General features: G+C 29.9%; 2 protein-coding genes across 4 annotated transcripts; one reads left to right on the top strand and one right to left on the bottom strand.

Annotated features, from left to right (window-relative positions):
• The first annotated feature begins 7,926 nt into the window (after positions 1 to 7,926).
• Positions 7,927 to 14,020, top strand: LOC123224787 (linoleate 13S-lipoxygenase 2-1, chloroplastic-like). Its single transcript, XM_044648505.1, has 9 exons — positions 7,927 to 8,374; positions 8,562 to 8,833; positions 9,306 to 9,543; positions 11,544 to 11,867; positions 11,959 to 12,044; positions 12,118 to 12,228; positions 12,312 to 12,613; positions 12,800 to 13,066; positions 13,176 to 14,020. Exons 1-9 carry the CDS (start codon positions 8,020 to 8,022, stop codon positions 13,933 to 13,935), a joined length of 2,715 nt encoding a protein of 904 aa, XP_044504440.1. The 5' UTR covers positions 7,927 to 8,019; the 3' UTR covers positions 13,936 to 14,020.
• Positions 14,021 to 17,897: 3,877 nt separating this feature from the next.
• Positions 17,898 to 20,022, bottom strand: LOC123224856. 3 transcript variants are annotated; one of them, XM_044648593.1, is made up of 3 exons: positions 19,673 to 20,022; positions 18,992 to 19,151; positions 17,898 to 18,601 (listed from the first exon to the last, which is right to left on the bottom strand). In XM_044648593.1, exon 3 carries the CDS (start codon positions 18,552 to 18,554, stop codon positions 18,141 to 18,143), a length of 414 nt encoding a protein of 137 aa, XP_044504528.1. In that variant the 5' UTR covers positions 18,555 to 18,601; positions 18,992 to 19,151; positions 19,673 to 20,022; the 3' UTR covers positions 17,898 to 18,140. The 3 variants fall into 3 exon arrangements, with proteins under 3 accessions (XP_044504528.1, XP_044504527.1, XP_044504526.1); XM_044648592.1 differs by having other exon boundaries at positions 19,017 to 19,151; XM_044648591.1 differs by lacking the exon at positions 18,992 to 19,151 and having other exon boundaries at positions 19,673 to 20,017.
• Between the last annotated feature and the right edge of the window lie 6,224 nt (positions 20,023 to 26,246).

The following is a 26,246-nucleotide window of genomic DNA, read 5'->3' as shown; positions in this document are numbered from 1 at the left end:
ACAAAGGTTCATTCTTCGTCGTCCTTTGTAGTCTGAGAAGGGAGATCGATGGAAAGCATTAACCATCATAGTGGTCGAAGAAGAAAGCAAACCCTAAAGGTAAAATCTAAAATTTTTAAACTTTGAGGATGGATTGAAGTGTTAGTTTTTAAAACCTAGAGAGAAAAATGATAAAAATTTTGAAGTTTTAAAGTTTATAGATAAAATGATGATTTTACCCTTGTCTCTAATTGAAAATTTGGATGGCAGTTTGACCATGGGTGGGAGTTTGGATTTTTCACCTCCCGTGGGTGTGACTTTGAGATTGAGCTAAAATTTGGATGGAAAATAGTCTTTTTCCCTTATTTTCTTGTGTATATGTTTTCAACACCTAATATTCAATCAAATACCAACAAGTCATATGTGGACTCATTAGTAACACCTACATCTTTTGAGGAGACCGATTCACATTCATAGGCTTCATTATTTTCGACTCCACCCCTTGGTTTGCAACTAGTCGTCTAGCTCAAATGGATCGAGGATGCCTTGGTTATTTAACTTCATATAATAATTCTTTGTCAATCTTCTAATAAAAAATTATCATCGATATGGAATATATATTTTCTAAATCAAAAGTTATTTGTCAGCCTATCATTTACCGTTATTTTGTCAAACTCTAGTTATAATATTCAATGATAACATAAAAGTGGATATAAGTTACTGAGTAATAAAACGAATCACTTAGTGTCTTCATTTTGCTTATTATATACACATAATTGCATTGTCAATTCCCCAAATTTTCATTTCTTATATGAGATCTAACTCTTGGTCTTGTGTACTTTTTGTTGGTATAATTTTATGAAGAGTTAGCAATTTTGACATAATCTTGTAACCCAACACGACCCAAAAAAAAAATTGCGTTAGGAATTTTACGTAGAGTTAGAAATTTGACATGATCTCCTAACTCGACACAATCTTGTTGGTATACTTCTTGTAGGTGCAATTTTATGTAGAGTTAGAAATTTGACATGACCTCCTAACTCGATACAATACGACATAAAAAAATTGTGTTAGGATTGAGTTTTTTTGATATAAAATATAGTTGTGCTCTTGTTCAGGTCAACCTAAACTAAATCGAATTGTGTTTGGGTTGAAAAAAGTCATCTTGAAATGACTCCAATGATTTTTTTCTTATATTAACATGGTAATATAACAAGTCACTTGTAACTTTCACTTATTTCAATCAATTAATTATTCATCCACATTGAGTTTTCATCATGTTAATATTTTAAACAATAAAATTATATGTATAACTTTGTATACAAATATTGACATGTCATCATATAATTGAGTGTTATTTTATTACTAATTTAAAATTATCTTATCATATATTTTGTTAACCACATTGTTTTCATCATTGATGACGAAGACTCCAGAGAATGAAGAGAAGGTTGTAAGAGGGAGAGAGGACTAGAGAAAAACTTGTTGGAAAATCAAAATCTAACAGACGAAAAATGTGATTTTTTAAAATTTAATATTGAAAAAAATTATTAATCTTTTAAACCTAAAGGAGAAATAACAATGTTTTATTATTTTTAATATATTATTAGTTAAATAACCATTTTACCTTTGAAACTAACTTTTTTTATTAATTTTAATAGTCAATGAGTAAGAATTTGAATTTTTAATATTTAACGCGTGTCAGTTTGGGTTTACAGCAAACCTTGGGTGGGAATAAGTCTTTTGGCCTTCGAAATATATATATTTGAAACACTATACATATTCTGGATTTCACATAGTCACATTATATGGTAGATTTTTTTTAAAAATTGTTTTCTAGTGTATTGAATTAAATTTTCTTTAAACAAAAATGACATTTCGAAAAATGGAGATCACATGTAATATTGTGTGGTTGCCTGTTCTTTTCTTGCAATTAAAACAAATTCAAATGTTCCCAAAATACCCTATCACAATATCTTTCATATGCGAATAAACACTTGATCAGTCGTGCTTATGAATGTACCTCTTTAGCTTTTTAGTTTTTTGGCACTTTCTCAGGCTTTTTTTTTTTTTTCCCCATCACGCTGAAAATGATGTTACAGTAATTACTCGTTTAAAACATTCCTGCTCAAAAATTCCTAAATGAGGCAAATATCATTACCCCATGCTTTCATGTATCACTGAAAAAACAAAAAAATAGCACCACGAAAAGAAGAAATAACGGGAGGCTTAACATGCTGTGCCCTTGGAAACCATTTGTGGACCACTATACTATTATTTTCTCTTTGTGTATATGTTTTCAACACCTAATATTCAATCAAATACCAACAAGTCGTACGTGGACTCATTAGGAACACCCACATCTTTTGAGGAGATCGATTCACATTCCTAGGCTTCATTATTTTTGACTCCACCCCTGGGTTTGCAACTAGCCGTCTAGCTCAAATGGATTAAGGATGCTTTGGTTATTTAACTTCATATAATAATTCTTTGTCAATATTCTAATAAAAAATTATCATCGACATGGAATATATATTTTCTAAATCAAAAGTTATTTGTCAGCCTATCATCTATGGTTATTTTGTCAAACTTTAGTTATAATATTCAATAATAACATAAAAGTGAATATATGTTATTAAGTAATAAGTTGAACTACTTAACATCTTTCTTTTGTTTATTACGTACACATAATTACATTGTCGATTCCTCGAATTTTCATTTCTTATATGAGATCACACTCTTGGTCTTGCGTGCTTTTTGTTGGTATAATTTTACGAAGAGTTAACAATTTTTGACACAATCTTGTTATCTAACATGACTAAAAAAAAAATCATGCAAGGTTAAGTTTTTTTGACATAAAATATCATTTGAATCATACTCAAATTAACCTAAACTAAACTGAGTCGTGTTCAAATTGACATGAATTGATCTAAAGTGACCCAAATGGTATTTTTATTTTTAAATTTACAAATATTATAAAATAAAACACACTGAATACTAATATATTTTATATAGTGGTAACATAACCATTCATTTGTAACTTTTATCCACTTTAATCAATTAATTATTCTTCCTTGGTCTTGCATACTTCTTGTAGGAGCAATTTTATGTAGCGTTTGTAATTTTTGACATGACCTCCTAATCCAATATGACATGATAAAAAAAAATTACATTAGGATTGATTTTTTTTGATATAAAATATAGTTATACTCCTGTTCAGACAATCTTAACTAAGTCGAGTTGTGTATAGGTTGAAAAAAGTCAATTCGAAATTACTCGAATGATTTTTTTCTTACATTATCACAATAATTTAACAAGTCATTTATAACTTTCACCCACTTCAATCAAATAATTATTGATCCATAATGACTTTTCATTATGTTAATATTTTAAATAATGAAATTATATGCACAAATATTGATATGTTATTATATAATTAGGTGTTATTTTATCATTAATTTAAAATTATCTTATCACATGATGACATGTCATTGCTTGTGCTCATATCATTACTCTATTTTAGAACAGACTCATTATTTAAAAATAATAAATATTTGATTTTAAACAAAGGGAAATTCAAATTAATTATTTCATATGTGTGTGTGTGTGTTCATTAAATATATTTTTTTATTGTATCTTTATTTGTAATATGAGTTAATTTGAAAGAACTATCATAATTAAGGTTGAAGAAACAAAAATTAAGTTATAACCAAATAAATCTCATTAGAAATTAGGGTAAAAGCATTGTGCTCATTGAATATCCTTCTTTACGGTGCCCATATTTGTGATATCTTCTGTGAGCTTATTCAATTTCACGTCATTGTCTTTTGCATTAACAAAAATATGTTATTGATTTTGTATGGGTAGATAAATCAGAATTTTATTATTTCTTATTAGGGTTGGACTCGAACCGAGCCAACTCGAGCTCGAGCTCGGCTCGATCAAGCTCGAGCCGATTCGGATTGACTCGGTAGATTTTTTTTAAAATTTTTTATACAAAACGACGTTGTTTTAATCAATATATATTAAAAATGATGTCGTTTTGATAATGAAAAATGAGCTGAACTGAGCCGAGCCGAACCGAACAAAAAACGAGCCGAACTCGAGCCGTCCATATATAAACAGAGCCGAGCCTGAGCTGGCTGCGAGCCGAGCTCGGCTCGGTTCGAATCCAGCCCTATTTCTTATCGAAGATATTCATACTAATATAATAACTATTTTTTGCAAAATTGTACAAAGACTATTTGTATTTTACTTGTTTTTGAATATTTGTAAGTTTGTTAGTGTGTTATCAATACTACTAACTCTAATTTATTATTGTTAAATTTTTTTTTAACGTAGGTTATTAATAATAATAATTTTGATTTAATAAAATATTATAATTGAATAGTTTAATGACAATTTACATATAGATTCAAGTGATCATTACGAATAAGTTTAATACATTTTACAAATAATAACATGGGTAGACGATATTAATATGAACCATAAGATTTACTAGAACTTTAAGAAGGTTTCAATATCTATTATATAATGACTAGACCCCCTCTTTAGAACTATAACAAAAAAATAAATTTAACTGTTAAAAGTCGTCATTCATAAATGTTTCAGAAATGAAAAACCAATCATTGTAATTCATGTAATTTCATAAGCTTTATGGATTCAGTAAACTTGGCATTTCATGTATTTTTATAACCCTTGATTTAATTTAACATTTTATAAACTCTTTCTAGATCTCGTGGATTAGGATCGAATGATCTTAATTGTTCATGCAAAGCCAAATCTTACAATTATATGTTTGATATGTAACTTATCTATAATTAACTTTTAAATATTCATGATATTGATCCTTGATAACACCAATATATCGTGTGTTAACCATAACATTTGTTCTAACGACGTTAACCAATGTTATGCATATAATAACTAATTACATTTTAATGATGTTGATCAATAATGTATATATTATAACTCACCATCTTATGATATATAGTCATTAATTAACTTATGCTAAGAAGACACCAAATCTTTGACATGCAAAACTCTGTTCAGACTTGAGAAATGAACAATAAGAGTATAAATAGATTTTGTTAAAGAGACTAACGGTGGTTGAAGTTTCCGTTAGTATTTTCTTTTAAAACTCACCCATTTGGAAAAGAGCTACTAAACTAATTAGTCATTAAGGTTACTTTTTGTTATCTTCCCCAATTTACACAAGCATGGTATAAAAAATGTAAGTGTAACAAATTCTAGATTAATTGAAGAAATCACTTGGTTTTTCTCTCAAAATTCTAGCTTAATTTCCTTTTTTTATCATTCTTCATTTCAATTCTCATCGTTCTTCTTAATTTTTATTCTTTCTCAAAATTGATGGTCCAGATATTATAATTTTGTGTTTTGAACGGTTGAGATTTAGTTTCACTTGAATTGCCATAAAGTGACCTATTATGTCTAAAAACTCTTGTAATCAATTCTGATTTGGTGTTTGAAGGTAAAAACTCTAAATTAAGCTTTACACCATTAGAGATTTCTTTTTGCACATTAAAGAGATGTTAAGTGGGTTTCTCGTCATAAAATGGTGCAGTTTTTATAACCGAATTAAAATAATAAGTCAAATTTCGTACAATCATTTTTTTTTAGGTAAATATATACATTACACAAAAAAAAAAGCCCAAAACCTAAAGTAATCCTCAAAGAGGACAGCATAAACTCTAGACAACATGGCCCCCTACAATGAATGAGAGGCAAGCCAAGGAGACCACAGGACCCGGACCGCTCGATTCAATCACACATCATCACTCTCTGCTAAAGTCGGCATCAGCATCTACCAGATTACAGACGATGCAACAGCACCAGCACAGTCTAGGGATCCTAAGACCATGGGGCCAGGAAAAACACCGGAATTTGCGCGCACTAAAAACACCACCACCTCCAGGTGTACTATTAATCTCTTTCACATTCTAGATGAGGATCTGATCCCGTGATTTGGATTGAGATTTTTTTCCACATGCTACACGCAAAACAAATGTGAAATAAATTTTATTGATTAATTAGTGAAATTTATAATAATTAGAAAAATTTTGTAATGATTTATAATAAGATTATGGATTTAATTAGATTAAGAATTTTAGCTAAAGCGGTCAACAATATCCAACGCGTTAAAATATTAAACGGACTTGTGCAAGTTAGTCAGTACGGAAATAAAAAAAGGGTGCAATATGACTATTGGTAAAAAATATATAAGTAAAAATATGATTATAAAATTAAGATATTTAAAAAATATATAAAGCATATATATATATATATATATATAAATTTAATATGATATATAGTTAATAATATATTTTATATAATATGGTAATATTAATCTTAATTTTAGCTTTTTCTATGAAACACCAAATTAAAATTAATATAACATTTCAACTTTCAGTATTTAATTGGCCATTAGACTTAATAAAATATAATCTATAATAGATTTTTAAATTATGCTTTAATTAAATTTAAATATAATATATAATAAATATTCAATTATAATTTTTTAAACACATAATATAACTAATTAATATATTTTAATATTGATTTATATATTTTACATGAATAGATTTAAATTAAAAATGTAGAGAAATCAAAACCATCAACCCTAAATTTAAAGTATATGCAAAAATTATATTATATCTCTAAGATTTCTACTTTGCCGCATTTTATTTGCCCTAATTGTCCTACATTATTTGTCCTAACTTAAAAGAATTTTAAGTCCTAGAAATTATGTTATAAAATAGGATTAATCAAATGTATATTTTTTCATATATTGACCAAGATGTCACATGATAGAGATAAAAAAACGATTTATCACACTATTATCACTCAAATTTAAGTTTTCTTTATGATCAAAATAATGAATGTCAAAATATGTCATTTCAAGACTACTATTGATAAAGTAATAAGTTTCTTTCTTTGATCAAGTTACTGAAAATTAAAAAATAAAATGATGAGTTGATGGTAAGAAATAAAAAAAAAAAAAATTTGTAGGACTGTAAGGGATTTTCTCAATTTTGAAAGAAAAGAAACACAACTTATCATGATTAAAATTGAATTTTATATACTATATATAAAATGATATCATTTAATGTCTTATAAAATGTCAACGCTTTATCTTTTATCAAAAAAATATTAAAAAATACAATAACATATAGTACAAACTTTTTTATACAAGTTTAATATGATAATCGTATAAAATATGTGTTTTATATTTTTTAGGTTAAAAAATATGATAGAACGTGTTTAAAACAATAAAATACGGTAAACACATTTAATACTCTCATAATATACAAATTCACTAACTAGTTGTACTTGGGTAGTCTATGAATACTTGCAATTAAACAATCCCTTACTAAAACAAATCCTTTAAAAAAATCACAATTTTCTTAATTTAATATTACTCAATAAGATATTATTAACTCAATTTCTATAAATAAATTTGTATATTTTATTTATATGTATAGTATTATCTCATGAATGGGATTGTGCAAGAATGATTGTTGTTAATATACAAGTTAAGAATACGAGTAATACGTATAAACAAATTATATAAATTTATCTATATAAATTATAATAATAACGTCTAATTAGTCAAGTTATTACATCATTTTATATATAAAAATTTGTATAATTTATACGCTTAGTTTTATTAACCCAGTAAATTTTCATAAGATAAAGCTACTCTCTTAACCATAGCTATTTTTTAATACCCACCAAACACTCCACTAAATTTGCTCACCAAAGCAGAAGAGTACAACATGTTCTTTTCAATCTCATTAAGCTACTTCTGCCCCTCCATTGTCCATTTTCCATTTTCCATATGCCACAATTCACCAAATCCATCCAATAAAATAAAAGAAATTAAAATCAAAACTCTTTCTATTGCCATATGAAACTCATGCTCTGTCTCCCATCCTCAATCCAATCTCTATATAAACCCTCCATGTCTTAACAAATATATCACACAAATCAAATCATCAAACTGTGGTTTCTTAAGTAAACATGTTGAAGCCTCAACTTGATCAATCTCCTATTGCCAAACCCCTCTTCCCATTGGCCAACAAGCCATTTCTCCATGGAAATGGTGCCTCGGCCAATGCTTTTCTTCCTCTTCACTCAAGATCCTCACTCGAAAAAACTCCCAAAATTCGAGTTGGGTTCGTCCCCTCCAACATCAAAGCCTCAAAGGTCGATTTAGTCGAACGAAAAATCACCACTGTTACGGCTGTTGTCACTGTCATTCCAACCGTCAGTAGTTTGCTTTCTAGCATTTCTATTGATAGCGGTTTGGATACTTTACAAGATGCCCTCGGAAAATCTCTCCTGTTGGAGCTCGTTAGCTCCGAGCTTGACCGCAGTAAGTTTCAACACCGTCGTCAAAATACTGTGATTTAAATGTTGGATAGTTTCTTAATCGTTCATGCTTTTTTAAAACTGTTAATCTTCTTTAACGATTTATTGATGTTGAGAGTCGATCAACCTTTGATGAGCTTCAAACTGTAGCTCTTCGAGCACACGTTAAGACGTTTAACTGGTGGTTTCAGAGACGGGATTGGAGAAGCCAACCATCAAGGCGTTTGCACACAAAGCGAAGGAGGTGAAAGGACAGGCAACATACGAGGCTGAGTTCGAAATTCCGAAGGATTTCGGAGAAGTTGGAGCCATGTTTGTGGAGAATGAACACCACAAGGAGATGTTTTTAAAGGATATTGTCCTTGATGGGTTTGACACCGGTAAGGTGAAGATAATATGTGGCTCATGGGTTCAGCCTAAGAGCGATAAGACGCAGAAGAAGAGAGTCTTCTTTGCAGCAAAGGTCTGTGTTGGTGTATTTCTGATTCTTGTTATTAATTTTCTTTTTTATTAATTTTAACTTTACGAAAGGAAATATATTCCCAACAGTGGTCCCAGGTAAATCAAACCATTCATGAATAAATCATAGAACAGCAGTGGTCCCGATTCCCATTGATTCCTCAGCTTCTTTTATTAATGAACAAAAAATAAGTGGTCTTCAGGAAGCTATTAGCCAACACTTGAAGCTCCTACGTTAATTTTCCGACTAGTATTATATGCATAAGTGGTGGATAGAAATTTATATATAAAATATAATATATTATTGTATAATTATTTGTTATTTTATTTTTAATTTAAAATTATCCAATCATATAGTGATATATCATCATTTGTGTATAAATTTGTATTTATTATCTGTGTATATAGTTTTATTGTTAATTTGTATCCCATGAATTTAATTTGACTTGTTGAGCTCCATGGTGTTGTGAGATCAGTCATACTTGCCATCAAACACGCCGAATGGATTGAGGAGATTGAGAGAAGAAGAGCTTGAGAAACTACGAGGCAACGGACAAGGAGAGCGCAAGAACAGTGAGAGAATTTACGACTATGATGTGTACAATGATCTTGGAAACCCTGATAAGAGCGGAGATTTGGCTCGACCGGTGCTTGGCGGGAAGCAACACCCTTACCCTAGACGCTGCCGAACGGGGCGGCCTCGGTGTAAAAAAGGTAAGGAGCTATATAGCCTTGGCATCATAAACTACTTGCTATCTTTAAGGTAAAATTAAGGGTTTTAATGGTAGATAATTTTGACTTTGATTTATAAAAAAGGAAAAGCTACAAATTATTGCATCCGTTAATTATACAGTCGGTAGGTAGTAAACAAATGAACAGTATAACTCCACAGTGGAAGCAAACATAGAGAGATTGAACATGCGAAGAGTCATAAATCATTGTCGAGCAAAGGTCTTTTCATGGTACAATGGTGGTGGCCATGGAGTCTATCAAGAAGGTCTTTTGTGGACCTTTAAACTGTACGAGATAGGGAAAGAGGAAACACAAATGGAGAGTGGGGGAAAGGAACGAGGAAACAAACAGAGACCTTATACAAAAGCCAAGAAAAGAAAGGAGACTAATAAGTTTGTAAGTTTTTTATTATACATGGGATATTGTTTTTATATAACCAAAAAAAAAAAAAAAACACTTTTACAACCCAATGTTTAAAATGATACAATTAAATAATATTTTTTGTAAAAAATAAAAATATTATAAAATTAATATCCTTATACTTTTAAAATATAGATAAATTATTTTTTAATAATTTAAATAAAAAAATTACAATCTTGAACAATAATTTTAAAAATTAAAACATTTATTGACGAAAGTTAGTATTGCATTGAAATTGTGGGATTTTAATTAAGTCACAGAATCTTAGTGTGAATCCCTCTTAATTGGATCATTCTAATATGATTTTAAGCGTTATCTACAATATTCATTATTTGGGACTGTTTAAATTTTTTAAATTATATTTTATTTATCTTAAAATTAATATAAACTAAAAGCAAAAATATATTTAATAGAGTTTTGAAGAAAAGGTTTATTTAAATTTAATAAATATTTTAAGTAATAAAAAATATTTTGTCTTTTTAATGTTTCCATACTAAAAAAAATTAATAAATTTCACTAATAGAATTTGAAGGAAGTTAAAAAAAAAAATCTTGTTTTTAAAATTCTAAAATGGAAAAGTGTGGTGAGACAAAAAACACATGGAAAATAGTGGCTGTCCCTGTGGGCGAATACAAATCGGTTCGAGTTTGAAAACCCTTTATCTCGAGTTTGGTTCGAATAAAAATTAATCCAGTTCAATTTTGGTTTGAATGAAAAAAATTTAGTTTGATTTAGTTTGACTTTAGTTTGATTTTGTAACTCGAATAAATGGTTCAAAATTGTAGCTCGATTTAACTTGAATTCATAGTTCTAATTAATGACTCATATTCGTGGCTCGAGTTTATAATTCATTGACAAAACAACGTTGTTTTACCTAAATAATATTCAAAATTACTTATTCAAACCATAAATTCAAACAAACTGAGTCACGAATTAGAATCACCAATTTGAGTTGATTCAAGCTAAATCAAGCCATGAATTTGAAGTTGTGATTCAAGTTATGAATTTGATCTGACTTAAGTCAAACACCTCCTAACTTGATTTTAAAAAGAATCAAATCTTCTAATTTGAATTTAAATTGAATTCAAATTAAATTGAATAAAGCCATACTAACTTTTAAGGCCAAGCCAGCTTGGATCATATTTAGCCTAGGCTGTCCCATACGGAACATTGGAAGCTTAATATCAAATAATTTATTAGAAATGCATGCATTTTTAGATTAAACATTTCTAGAGATAAATACAATGAAATTTATTTGCTAAAAAATAGATTTAACTGTATTGTTATCAGACATTGATTTTAGATCAGAGATGGACCTGGTGAGGGGCGAGTTGGGGTTAAGGATTCGACTCGCTTAATTAATTCTCTTATAATTACATAATAAAATACATATAGCTAATATTTATTTTATTCTTCAGTTATGGTATGAAGAATGATATTTTACGTCTTATAACGCACGTTTAGACTGTTGTTTAATTATCTCATAATCCCAATAATAAAGGTCTTATTATTATTAATTAAGAAATTAATGAGTACTTATAATTATTGGCATGAGTGCGCAGATCCAAGTTCAGAGAAATTAGCAACCAGCACGATCTACGTACCGAGGGATGAAGCCTTCTCAGACATAAAAGAGCTCACATTTTCAGCAAAAACACTCTACTCAGCCTTGCATGCTTTAATTCCAGCCATCCAAACTGCCATCGTTGACACCAATTTAGGCTTTCCATACTTCACCGCCATAGATAACCTCTTCAACGAAGGCATTCAGTTGCCCCCACTCACTAAACAAGGCTTCTGGAAAACACTCATTCCCAGATTAGTCAAAGCCATTGAGGATACCAGTGAAGATGTGTTGCGCTTTGAGACCCCTGACACCATGGCCAGTGAGAGACAATAAGCCTCTATTCTTTTCGTTGATTAAAAAATATCTCATATTCTCAGCATCGTTTCTGGGTTTTTTGTTTTGATTTGCAGGAGACAGATTTTTTTGGTTCAGCGATGAAGAATTTGCTCGCCAAACCCTAGCTGGTCTCAACCCCTTATGCATAAAATTGATTACGGTATGTCATATATGTGTATATATACATATGGACCCAGAATTAAGCTTAAAATTTTGCTTTAATATTTCTACAGGAATGGCCATTGAAAAGCACACTGGACCCTCAAGTGTATGGCCCCCCTGAATCAAAAATCACCACAGAAATCATTGAGCGAGCAATCAAAGGCTTCATGACTATTGACGAGGTACTAAAAACAAACAAACAAAACTCCATAAATTCCCATTTCTTCTCAATGAACTTGCACAAGATTGATTAATTATTCTACAGGCCATAAAACAAAAGAAGCTCTTCATTCTAGATTACCATGACTTGATGCTACCATACGTTAAGAAAGTGAGAACCCAAGAGAACACAACGCTTTATGGATCTCGCACGGTGTTTTTCCTAACCCCTGGTGGCACGTTGAGGCCTCTGGCCATCGAGCTCGTTCGGCCACCGATGGACGGCAAACCCCAGTGGAAAGAAGTGTACACTCCCTGTTGGTACTCCACAGGTTGCTGGCTATGGAGGTTGGCTAAAGCTCAAGTCGTCGCCATTGACTCTGGTTATCACCAACTTGTTAGCCACTGGTAAGTGCCATATCTCTTGATTTTCGTATCCAACTAAAAGATAAAATTTCACCGAAATCTAGGAACTAAATTCCAATGATTACATATTTTTTTTATGAATTTCAACAAAATAAATTGTCCTTTGGTTCGTTCGATCATTTGATAACCGGATTCATTATGTTATGGTGTTAATTTTTCATTCTGCAGGCTAAGAACTCATTGCTGCACAGAGCCTTACATAATTGCCACGAACCGGCATCTCAGTGTGATGCACCCAATCTATAGATTATTGCACCCCCATTTCCGGTACACAATGGAGATCAATGCCCTAGCTCGAGAAAAGCTAATCAATGCCGATGGTATCATTGAAACCAGTTTCTCACCAGGCAAGTACTCCATGGAGCTCAGCTCTGCTGTATACGATGCCGTCTGGCGTTTCGATCACGAGGCCTTGCCCCAAGATCTAATTAGCAGGTAAGCTTTTTCATATTGAAAACTATAATATTTTGTCATTTAGTATTCATAAGTCGTAAAATTGATTCGTCTTCCTGGTTTGTTTTCTCCTCCTTTTGCGGTTAACCAGAGGGATGGCTGTGGAAGATCCAAATTCTCCTCATGGCCTAAAGCTAACAATTGAAGACTACCCTTACGCCAACGATGGACTTGTTCTCTGGGACGCATTAAAACAGTGGATGACAGATTATGTGAACCACTATTATCCCGATCCAAAACTTGTAGCCTCCGATCAAGAGCTCCAGGCATGGTGGAAAGAGATCAAGAACGTTGGACATGGAGATAAGAAGGACGCGACATGGTGGCCTGAGCTCAAAACCCCGAAAGATTTAGTCCATATCGTCACAACCATTGCCTGGGTGGCCTCCGGTCACCACGCCGCCGTGAACTTCGGTCAGTATTCATATGCAGGATATTTTCCCAACCGGCCAACAATTGCAAGAATCAATATGCCTACAGAGGATCGCTCGGAAGAGGGATGGAAATTCTTAATGGAGAAGCCGGAAGTTGTGCTTTTGAGATGCTTTCCTTCGCAGGTTCAGGCGTCGGTGGTGATGACGGTGCTGGATGTGCTGTCCAATCACTCTCCCGATGAGGAGTATTTGGGGCAGCTGGCGGAGCCGGCCTGGGAAGACGATCCGATAGTGAAAAGTGCTTTCGAGAAATTTAATGGGAAGTTGATGGAGTTTGAGGGAATTGTGGATGCGAGGAATGGGAATACGAAGTTGAAGAACAGAAATGGAGCTGGGGTTTTGCCGTATGAGTTGTTGAAGCCATTTTCGGAATCCGGAGTCACAGGGAAAGGAGTTCCTTACAGTATTTCCATCTAGGCTTGTAATTTTCAGAGAGAAATAATAGACGAGGTGTTTAAATTCTCAAATAATGCATGAAAATGCTATATTTAAAGTTATTTTATATTTACTTTAAATTATATATATATTTTATTATATAATCATAATTGTATACCTATAATTTTATTATATGTGTGCATAGATTTATTTTAATTAAATCACCCCCTTTTTCAGGTGAATACATTTTTATATAGTTTTGCTTCGAAATGTAAAAGTTAAATTTTTTTTTTTTAACAAAACAATTAAATTTATAAAATCATATTTGCATAAAGTTATGTCTCTTCTCTCGTACGGTTAGAGTTATGCTTATGGTAAATAATGGTAATCATGTTATAATTATACATAAATATAAATAAAAGATTAATTAATTTGAAATTTAAAAATAAAAAATTAATTTCTCTCTATATTTGATGGGTGCTACTAGTATTGTCTATAGACTAGACGTGGATGGAGGTTGGGTTAGCCCGTAGTTACGTTTGAGCCCTCCATTTGTAGTCTAGCCCACGAGAGCACGATTTGTTACTGTAGGATGCAATGCCAAGCACTTGGACTGTCTAGACCATATTGCAGGCTTGAACTTCAGACCCACGGGCAGCCGAATACAATCTGCTATTGTAGCGGAACATTTCAAAAATAAAAAATAAAAATATTCTTTAAAAATTTTCGTAACGTTCCGTGAGTGCGGTAGTCGTTTTGCACCAGCATAATGTCTCCTTGATTTTGCCGTTAGCCTGAAAGTTTTTTTTAATTTGCTATGTAGACTGCCCTCCCTTACGCTCTCTGACTCTGATCCACGTATAAAACATAATTGAATAGATTATTATAGCATAATTTATCCTTACATTATTTTGTCTTTTTAAAATAGTGGGTTACTCTAAACTTAAAATATTGATTCTTAAGAGTTAAAGTTTATTTTCTTTTTCTTAAAAAATAAATAAATAAAATTAATAAATATTGTCTAAATGGGAGAATATTAGAAAATTTATTAATGTACCTGGGTTAACATTAATTATGAATTTGTTTTCACAAAATAGGTAATTAAATACTCTAATGAGAGTTTATAAATAAATTTAAATTATCAATAAATATAAGTTAAATACACTTAAAAATTATAATTTGAATAGACAATATTAGTGTGAACCTTAAAGTTTATTGTACTTTTGATGGAGAAATCCAATAACTTATTATATATTGATTCGGTCCTTTTTTGAAACTCATATAGTATAACTTTACTTATTGAAAGTTGTCATTTAAAGAGATTTCAAGAGCAAAAGACTAATTACTTCAATGCAACTAATCTAAGTAGTTTTATGATGAATTTTAGATGCATAACGTAACAGATATTGTTATTATTTTATAATATATGTGTAGATTTTATAGACTTAGGATAATATAATTTTATGTTTGCTTATGTATATGAAATTTTACATATAGGTGTTCCACAACATGTTTTTTTGTGTATCTTATATAGCAAAAATAATAGCCCTAATAGTTCGTGTCATCTGATCGTGTTTGTATCATGTTAGTTCAGGTTTTGAATTAGAGCCCTAACTCTAACTCGACCCTAATTAGAATCATATTAAAAATTTTCAACTCTAACGCAATCTAAATTATTGTTTCTACTCTCTTAAGTGTTTTTAGTATTTTAATTACTTCACAAATTACCTCAATCTACTATTAATAAAACACATAGTATAATATTTTGACTTGTTTATAAATGGTCTATAAATTACATATCTAAACCTTTAAAACATGTTAATAATTTAAGTAACTAAATCTCATTCTCATTATTGAATAATAAAATAAAATTTTAAATAAAAAAATAATAATAGGTCTAATTACAATTGTATAGAAATATAACTATATACAATATATAAGAATTTCAAATAGGGATGACAACGAGGCAGAGAGGAATTGAATACCCTAATTTTCGTTCTCATCTCTATAGGAGAAATCTTTTCTCATCAACTCCCCATCTCTAATATGAGAATGACAAGGTATCCTTGTCCCTTCCTAGTGGGGAAAAAGTTCTTTCCCTTCCCTTCCCCATCCTAATGGAGAAAAATCTCTCAGTCCTCTTCTCATCCCAACAAGATTAATAATAGAATGTTTATTATATGTTAGAATATATTTATAATAATTCATGACTTATAACAGTCAATATTTAAGAATTTAAAAGATATGTAAAAGAAAAAACAAACTGGGTAGAAATCAGTTTAGAGATATATCTATTTCATTCTCCAATTGTAGAGATCATAGCCGTCTTCATCCCTGTCCCTATTCCTATTATAGAATCCCCTCCCTAGTTAAGGAGAGGTGCGTTGAGAATCTGATTTGGTGGATTGAATTGTCATTTCTAACTTTAACTACTATTGATACTTGTTATTCAACATTTTTTTAATATGTCCCTAACAAATTCCACTAAAGCACAATTTTTCAAAACATTTGAGTTAATTCAACCTATTTGGATTACTTTCGTATCAATCTTAACACTAACTAAACTAGTTTCGAGTCATAACGGATTGGCCCGAATTAAATTTCATGTAAAAAAAAACCTAAACCCTAATCGAATATTTTTCATGTCATATCATATTGAATTAATAAATCATGTTGAAAAATGTCAAACTCTAAGAAATACACCATAAACAAGTTAAAACTCATTAGGTTTTGGCTATTACAACATTTCTGGAAAAAATCATATAACGTGAAACATCAAATTTGTTAAAAGTTCGATGTAGCATGTTGTAAAGAAGCGATTCCCACATCAATGAGTGGCCAAACTTTTATCTTCGATCTGAAATAGTTTATGCTATGCACATGAAAGAATCGTCACACTTGTAGCAGTATCACAAGTTTGATTTCAAAGAAGAAACTGTCCTTGTATCAACACAGGGAGGTACTGCAGCCGGTTCTGGACATACTCAAAGATGTACAAATATATATAGTTTAAGACAATACATTCAATTCAGTGGGAGAAAACATTTTTGCAGAAAACTGGTGGCTTAGAATGTCAAAACAACCCAGCTAAGCTTGGTGGTTGCCTTGCACTGGTCAAGTGTAGGCAGCCCACCAAATGAGAAGTTATGTATGCCACGCCATTCATGGCGCACCAATTGCAGTATTACAATAAGCTGCATAAATAAAAAAAGCGCTCATTCTTATCCTATAAAGGCTTTTCTTCCCAACCTCTAAACATCCCCGTCAATCCAGAAGGAAAAAGGGAGAGCTGCAACTTGTCAGCACGGGACTAAATCAAATGTCTGAATGAATGCACAATTGTGTTATAGAACAAATATGTATAGAAATTATGCACACCGCGCTGAAAACATGTATATAAATTTTAAACTAACGAAGTGCCTGAAGCTTCAGCTATTTAGCCTCAGGATAGGAATGCCAGGTGATTAGAACCTCAATTATGGAAAAATGTAAACAGATCCTCAAGCAAAGAAGGAAGCAGAAAAAGAGGTGTCTACAACTCTGTCAAATACACAACCATCTTATTAGCATTCAAGAAGAGGGTAATATAAGGTAATAAAACACACACTTGACTGCAAAACAAATCAACCATGCGAGTCTCATTGCTCATAAAGGTAAACATCTTAGCTAAGCTAATTAAGAATATGCAAATATGGCCGCAATGCAAGAATGATGTGGCATAACACAGAGTGGATTTCAGATGTCTATAATCTAAGAACCAAGAAGGTCATAATTTCAGACAAGAAACCTTCATTATCACTTCGTAAAACACATGATCATCCAAAAGCAAAACACAATTGACGAGAGAACAAGTTCTCCTATCATTAATGCCTTGCTAGTTTAGATTTTAAACAATCATGTGAATCCAAGTTGATATGATATTCAACAATCATATCTCAAATAAAAATTGTCAAAAACTATATAACCAGTGCAGAAAACTTACGCATGTCATTCAGAATATATAATACACAGAAACAAGAAATGAAATAAAATATAACAGCATTATCAAAATTACAACCAGCAAAATCAGCTCCAAAACTCCCGCATGAAATAAGAACAAAATAAGGATAAGCAATTGCAAAAAATTAGAAAACAGACCAAAAAGGGAAAAAATTTGAAATGAGAGATTCACTAGGGCTCACTTCCTATCCTGTCATATTCAGGCAATGCATTAGGGATGAGACCGAGTGCAATAGCCAATCATAACCCTATTTGCATTCAACAACTGCTTCAGCAGCCCTACGAGGTTTGCTTTTCCTCCTGCTTCCATTATGTCGAAATCCATTTGACTTGGTTGAGTCAGCAGTACTCGACCTGGTTCCAATACCATTTTCCTCTTTGATTGAATCTGACTTCTCTTTGACTTGTGAGTTACGCTTCCTCTTCTTTCCATTCTCTGTTGCAGTGGGACTTTTTATTTCATTGCTCACAGTACGAACTTTTCCGTTCTCACCATCCTCCTCGTCTATTTTCTCAGCTTCTTCTTCATCAATATCATCCTTTAGTGGTTTTTGTGGCCTTCCCCTTCTTTTCTGTGCTGGAATTTTCTCTTCCTCACCACTTCCTTGGTCCTCATGATTGCTAACAGTCAACTTCTTTCCTTTTCCTCTACCTCTACCCATAATGTCAAAGCTCAACTATAAAACACTCATACGAATAGAAAAGCTCTCTAACATTGACAAGAAAAGGAAACAATGTCAGTTAGATAAATTATAGCCATTTTTATTACTAATCAACAACAATCACAGATCAAATCGTTACAAATTTTGTCAACAAAGAAAAGTTATGATCAACTTGAGCATGTAACACTAATGTGTGAAAAGAGACAATATATAGCAGATCTAAGTAAAACTCACAAAAACACAGACAAAAGCAACAAATTGCTGTACAGATAATGTTCATTACAGGATCATGGCAAACAGCATGGAATCACTTTTATTTTCTGTTACTATCAATGAAGCCAGTGCCTTCATTTACTTCAATGACATACATATACACAATGGATTCAAGCATAAGCTAATTTAATTAATTTAGTAACTCAAAAGAAATAATGAAGAACCTGAAATAAAAATCTGCATACAAACCATCAGATGAATCAGCCTTAGCACCCACTCAACTGCAGGAAACTTTTTTCCTCATAAAATGTTACCAAACATAATGATGCAAGAAAGCCATACTAGACTCAGTTGAATGATGGTTTTGATTTGTTTCCATTTTTCCTGCACTTATAAGTCTAACCAAATCAGCAATAACGAGAATTAAATGTTCAAAACATCCAATCAATGAACGAAAAAGCAAATAATTGGAACTTATAGAGCCAAAAGAATTAAACTTTACACAAGTTTACACCCCATAGTTGAGAGTTCACCAATACAAATCAAGGGCCAAATCCAGAGGCAAAGTAACTCCCCCAACACAAATTCAAATTAGGGCAAAAAGCAATAACAATGAAAATAAGTATTCATAATAATCAACAAATCAAACCATCGGAATTTCAACCAAACAAACTGGAAAATAACAATCAATCCTCTCAAGATATGCAAACAAGATCCAAACCAAAGCATCAAAAGTTAAAATTTTTATCAACTTACTAGAACTCAGCTAAGACATGAAAATAAGAACAATCAGCTTCAACTATTCAAACTTCAATATTTCAGAACAAAAACTAATACACAGCTCAAATAGAACACTTAATAAAACAACAAAATATTAGAAAAAAGAAAAGAAAAAGGAAACTAACCTGATGTGAAACAAAGTGTATTTGCATCTTCAACAAGAAAACCATTACTCTGAATCTGAAAAAGGAAGCATTGAAACTAAAAAGAAAGCAAGACCCAGGTGGGGTTTCCTCTTTCTGAGAGTTGGTTGATTAGCAAATTGAAAACTTGAGGAATAAAAACGGAGACTCAAGTATGATCTAAAGAGGAAAAAGCACGAAACCCAGACAAGAAAAAAAAATGGAGGTTTGAAGAAATTAAGGAGATAAGAGGTGTGGCACCTCAAAAAATGAAAAGGAGGCCAAAACAGAGAGAGAGAGAAGAGAGAAAGAGTGAAGAGATAATTGTTGATTGGCTCAGTTGTCTGTGTGACTCTGTGGTATACTGAAACTTGAGTGCAAGAAAATTGAAATCACAAGGGTATTTTAGTAAATGTGCGGAGTAGGTTGGATTGTGTTAGAAGCAAAAGGGTATTCTCATAATTTTATAAAGCTAGTTGTGCTTGTGTTTGAACTTTGAAGCAATAGAAGCATATGCAATTCTAGTTACTAAATACGAAAGTGGAAAAAAAAACAGTAGGCGAATTATTAGGTATAATATGATAAATAATAAAAAATATGTTTGTAAAAAAATGTTTCTAAAATTTATATACAGAAAAAATATAAAACTTATATATACAAGTTTAATACGACATATAGTCACGAATATTCTATTGAAAATTAATATAATAATTCAAATATAAAGTATTTGATTAACTATTAAACGTAATATAAAATAATATATAATCAAAATTCTTTGTATAGTAAATAAAATATCGTTTAATTGAAAAAAATAAACAAATTAATTAGTTTGGATTTCAAACTTCAAATCAGAATGAATCTTTGTACATGTTACAAAGAAGAAAAACATAAAATTAGAATTAAAAATTAAGAAAGAAATATTGTAGAGTTTTTTAAAAATAATAATAGTATTTTTGTAAATAATTAAAAATAAAAGAGATAATTTTGTACTTTAAATTTAACTAAAAATTAAAAAAAAGATAAATATAAAATATGGTCTTTAATACGGGAAATGTGTAAAATATATATTTAATATATTTTTAGTTAAATTTTTTTTTTGCATATATTTAATATGCTAATAATACGAGGATGTGAATAATATATATATTTACTATTTAGGAATGCAAGTAAAGTACAAGGGTACTTTGGTAAAGGATGAGTTGAGTTGTGTTTGAAGAATTAAAGAAGATACATAAAATATTTGTTGTATTTAACAACATTAAATATTCTCACGTACATACCATGACCACTTAAACCACTTTCTCAGCCATGTAATTAATAAGTTGGCCTAAAGAGTTGTCACTTTATATTTTTTTTAAAAACTTAAATATTTATTTATTAAATAATTTTTATTAAAAATTTTAATTAAGATAAGAGATAAAATTTCTATTTATTAAAAAATTTAAAAAATTAAAATTTTATTATCTTTTTTTTTTTAGATTTAAAAATTAATAATTTTTTCTTATCCAAAATTTGAAAAATGACACTTCCCTCTAGGCTTTTTCCTCTTTTCTTCGACTATCAACTGACTTCTCTCCCTTTCTTTTCTAACCACGAATCAACAAAAATTGTTTGAAAATCTAGAGGATTTTCGTCTAGAGGTCATCATCCAAATGAATTATTTATGTGCATCGTCATTTAGACAAAAAGATCTCTTCTTCTGGATGATGACTCATCCAAACTATTTGTTTGGACATCATCATCTAGATGAAAATCGGCTTTCCAAATGAAAGCTGTTTAGATTTCTAGATGAAAATCGTTTAGATTTCAAGAAAATTTCTATTGATTCATGGTCATAGAAGAAAAGGCAAAAGGTCAGAAGGGAGGCTGATTGATAGCCGAAACAACAGATCGTCGATGAAGAAAAAAAGGAAGAAATCCTAAAAAAAATTTGTCACTTTTTAAATTTTGAAGAAAAAATTTATGGAAAAATTGTGAGATTTTCAAATTGAGGGAGAAATGTGATAAAAATTCAGTATTTAAATTTTTTGTTAAATGATAGTTTTACCCCTAACTCTAATTGAAATTTTTTACAAAAATTGTCTCAAGAATGGGTATTTAGGTTTTTGAAAGTTGGAGGTACCACTTTGGGATTTTACTATACCTTGGGTGGGCACAAGTCTTTTGGCCTAATAAGTAAACATCTTTGATGCCACCAAGTAAACATATAACTATGTTTTCATAACCAATAAAATTATGTGTATTAATTTTTAGTATATAATTTATATATACAAATAATATATAATTATATGATTGAGTGATTTTGAATTAAAAATAAAACAATATCTAATCACATGATACACATCATCTATGTATATGAATTGTGTATCAAAAGTAGATACACATAACATTACTCTTTGGTAGTATATGGGTGGGTTTGCTTTGACTAATATTTTATTATCAAAAAGTAAAAATTACCATATAGATAAATTACTTGGATGATTATTGAGATAAATTATTATCATGTTTAATAAAAATTTAGTAGATATAAATAATTATTATATTTAATCAGAGGTAATAAAATAATATGAAAATATTATTTTACTTAAATATCTTTGAATAATAATTATTTTAAGATATTATTAATTTATTATATTAATTAAAAATAATGATATTTTTATCCTAAAAATTAATAAGTAAAGATAGAAATATAACAACATCAAAAATACCTTGATAATTTTGATGATTTAAAATGTATTCTTGTGTATAATTTTGTTAATATAATGCAAACAATCCCTTAGACAACCTTTTTCTTTTTCTTTTTCTTTCTAAAAGAAAAAAATTTTACTTCACATTTTGCTATATTTTAGAAAATAAGATAAACTATTTTTGTTGAAATATTTTGAGAATAATTTTGTAATATTAATGGTATCTCAAAATTCTATTCCTTTTTAATTTTTGCACATTCAAGCCCTACCATTTACATTTCAAAATTTATTATGATTAATTCTTATTTCATCAGCAAATTAAGATGGAAATAACATTGGAATATAATTAAAATGATATATTAAAATAGAGGTTCTCTATAAATTATAGAAAGCAAAGTAATCCCCTCAAATTATGTTGCCAAATATATAAAACCAAGAAATATTCTCACAGTCTCAATTAATTTATTATTTTTTAAGCCAAATCCTCTAGATAAATAAATGGATGTTATTTTCTTAAAATTACTATAATGGCTAGCTAGAATTAAAAAAGTAAAATTATTATCAAATAATATACTTGGACTTTTGAAACGTAAAATTTGACACAATGACTTACCAAAAAATGTTTTTGACATGATATGTTAATCTGATATGATATGAAAAAGATCGGATTAGAGTTATGATTTTCAACATGAAAAATAATTTAGGTTAGGTTTGGGTATACCCAAAAAAATTGGGTTGTGTTCGTGTCAACCCAAATTGACTTGAACTAATATGAAAATTTTAAACAAAATATTGTATAATATTATAACAGGAAAAAATCTCCGATGTCCTCGGTTTTTTTAATTTGATAGCAAAAGTTTCAATCTAGAAAATTATTATTCTCGAATTCAAATTAACAAAGAAATCGATATTGCATTACTAGACACCAAATCTAAATCGCATCACTAGACACCAAATCTATATCATCCAAAGACATTCATTTTAATTTAATAGTTTTTCTTGGTAGACTTGTAAAAAACCATTTGTAGTTTTTTTTTCTTGGTGTGTTATAAGTATAATTGATTTGAACTTATACGTTTGGTGTATCATACTCATATAATTGTTAATGGTTTTAATATTTATAATGTTCACCATATAGATTGAAAATTCAATTTTTTAAATATTTGACTAGTAGTTGTTAAATTCGTTGATTATCAATTGCAATCTTTTGAAGTTGAAATTGTAGACTAATTTGTATTTTTTTTATTATAATATTATGTTTTTTAATCCTTATAATTAATTATACAAAAGAGACAATAAACAAATTATTAATTTTAACTGGAAATAGAGTAATTTTATTTTAACAAAATGTTATTGCATGTCAAAAATTTTGGTGCATTATTTTGTAACAAATCGTGTATTCCACAATATTTAATAAAGTGTGTTGTTTCATAGCAAATAATATAGTTACATGTTGTGTTTTAACACAATTTTATCAACTATATAATTTGGGTTAATTCAGATTGGGTCTAGTCAACTAAAAATATCTTAATTTAGTTTAGAGTTGAAAAATTTTGACATGATTTTATTTCAAATTGAGTTAGAATTTAGAGTCTTCGATCCAAAACCTGAACTGAGATGATATAACACTATCCCATAACACAAATTGTCAAGTCTAATTAATTTGATACATACTAAAGCATAAAGTTAAGGCAAATAAATCAACGTATTTTATCATGTAAAGTTAATTCAACAACTATCTACAATCAATAAAATTATATATATCCAATTTTGAGTGTTTAATTAAAAACTCGGTGATATATTATCATATAATTTGATGACTTTAAATTAAGTATAAAGATAACAATCAATCACATAATGATACATTATCTAAGTACTCAATTGAATATACATTGTGCATCTAATATTGAAAGAACCAAAATATATATATATATATATATATATATATATATATATATATATATATATATATATATATATATATATATAAGTGAGAAAGAAAAACATATTTGTAAACGCGTTTGACTATTTGAGACTTTCCTTCTTAACTTAAAGAATAATTGCATACATTAATGTTTAAGGCTCATTAATTCAAATAACCAATTTTAAGGGGTAATGCAAAAAAAAAATCATAAACCCTAAATATTAGTGTTTGATGAAGTTGTTCCCTAGAGTAACAACATCGTTCTACTATCCATTTATACACTTTGAAAAGATTGATCAATTTGAAGATTAAGAATGAAACACTCGTTCTGAAGTAACGAATGTCATTTTTTTAAGTAATGAATGACCATTCTTAAAATTGGATAAATCACTTCTAAGATGTAGAAATCTCAGTTATATGACCATTAACTTATGGATTGCATGTGCATTTTTCATAATGCAAGTCACTTTTTTAAAGGAACACCAATTCAAGAACTAGAAATGTCTCTTCCTTTGCATTTTGAAGCAACAAAAAACTACTTTCATAATCAAATGACTACTTTCTTAGAATTAAACGGCTACTTGACTTCTCAATTCAAATTAGAGTATAAAAGATGATGTTTATATGACTATTGTCCTATGTGTCTCTTTTTTTTCCTCTCTCATTCTATTAATTTTTTATATTCATAGGACTTGAGAGAACTTACGTTTAAGTAAAAATATTTAAAATTTTCTAATTTAAATATAACTCTAAAGATTTATTCTTATTTTATTTGAACTAAAAATAAATATTTATAATAACAATATTATCTTGATTGAGAAAATAAAGGTAGCACAAAAGACAATAGGAAAATCTTATCGTAAATGTTGAGTAGATTTGTTGCTAACCGGGGTCATCTTACCGTTGTGAGAGTTAAAATATATCTGGACTTTTGGGTGAATGACCAACATGAAATGTGCTTGATCGTCGGTGCAGCACCAAGTCATTGATTGTAATAACTCAAATAAGTTCTATTGAAGTGATATTTTTTGCGGTGATATTTTGCAGACAAGAGAATGCCTACTTAAAGTAGTTCAAATTTTAAGTTTATTAGACCATTTAAAGTCCCCAAAGGTAGAAAAAGATGCACATACTAAGAGGTGTCAACGAGCCAAGTTGGGCTGTGCCAACCTTGGCTTGACCCATCAGACTGGCAGACCATGTCGAGTTTATATAATCCATTCTAAAATTTTATTTTCAGCATATGTAAAAAAGTTGGTAAAAAACAACAATATCTCTAACTATATGGTTGCACATTTTTTGTTGATTGTAGGCAAAGTTTGTTAATTCTCTGATGCATGAACTGTTCTGTTGTAGTGAAGTGACCAACCAATAGTGATATGGAGAAAACAATTTGTTGTTGTTTTCTTAAGTGGTGTATAATTTATTTACAATATTCAGAAATATAATCATGAAGATGACCGATGCCGTTTGAGTTAGCACATGTTAAAAAAGAATTATGGTGTTTACGTATTACTTGTCAAATTAATTTACCTTCGATTTGATTGAAGTGCTTTCACTCTATTGATTTTTTTCTTTTTTCATCAGTATTGTTACACTTCAACATGTTGGTACTCCAAATATGTTGTCAACATCATATTAAGTTTTACCAGTTAAAAAATAATGATTAATAAAATTGTAAAACAAACGGAAGCTGTTAAACAAAATAAAAAATTGATTGGATGAGTTTGAAATTGAAAATTCAAGAAAGTGCAGAGAAATAGAGATTGGAAAATTATGTTTTGGGAAGATGTCCCCAGGCCTAGGTGCAGCCTAGAATGGGCTAGGCCGTGCCAAAATAAGGGGTCCAGGCCAAGCCTTGGGCACCTCTGACATGTCTACACATATTTAGATACATAAATTTCCTACAAATAATATTATACGGTATTAAAACATTATTATATATTTACAAAACATGGCTTCATAT

Source organism: Mangifera indica, chromosome 9 (genome assembly GCF_011075055.1).
Source record: "Mangifera indica cultivar Alphonso chromosome 9, CATAS_Mindica_2.1, whole genome shotgun sequence".
In the NCBI taxonomy this organism is placed as follows: Eukaryota; Viridiplantae; Streptophyta; class Magnoliopsida; order Sapindales; family Anacardiaceae; genus Mangifera; species Mangifera indica.
Note: the sequence above shows the minus strand (reverse complement) of the source record. Positions and strands in the feature narration are given on the sequence as shown.

Coding starts and splice junctions, on each gene's coding strand:
- LOC123224856 (XM_044648593.1), bottom strand. CDS start 18,554: ATGGGTAGAGGTAGAGGAAAAGGAAAGAAGTTGACTGTTAGCAATCAT.
- LOC123224787 (XM_044648505.1), top strand. CDS start 8,020: ATGTTGAAGCCTCAACTTGATCAATCTCCTATTGCCAAACCCCTCTTC. Junction 9,544..11,543: donor GCGGCCTCGGTGTAAAAAAG/GTAAGGAGCTAT, acceptor ATGAGTGCGCAG/ATCCAAGTTCAGAGAAATTA. Junction 13,067..13,175: donor CCCCAAGATCTAATTAGCAG/GTAAGCTTTTTC, acceptor GCGGTTAACCAG/AGGGATGGCTGTGGAAGATC.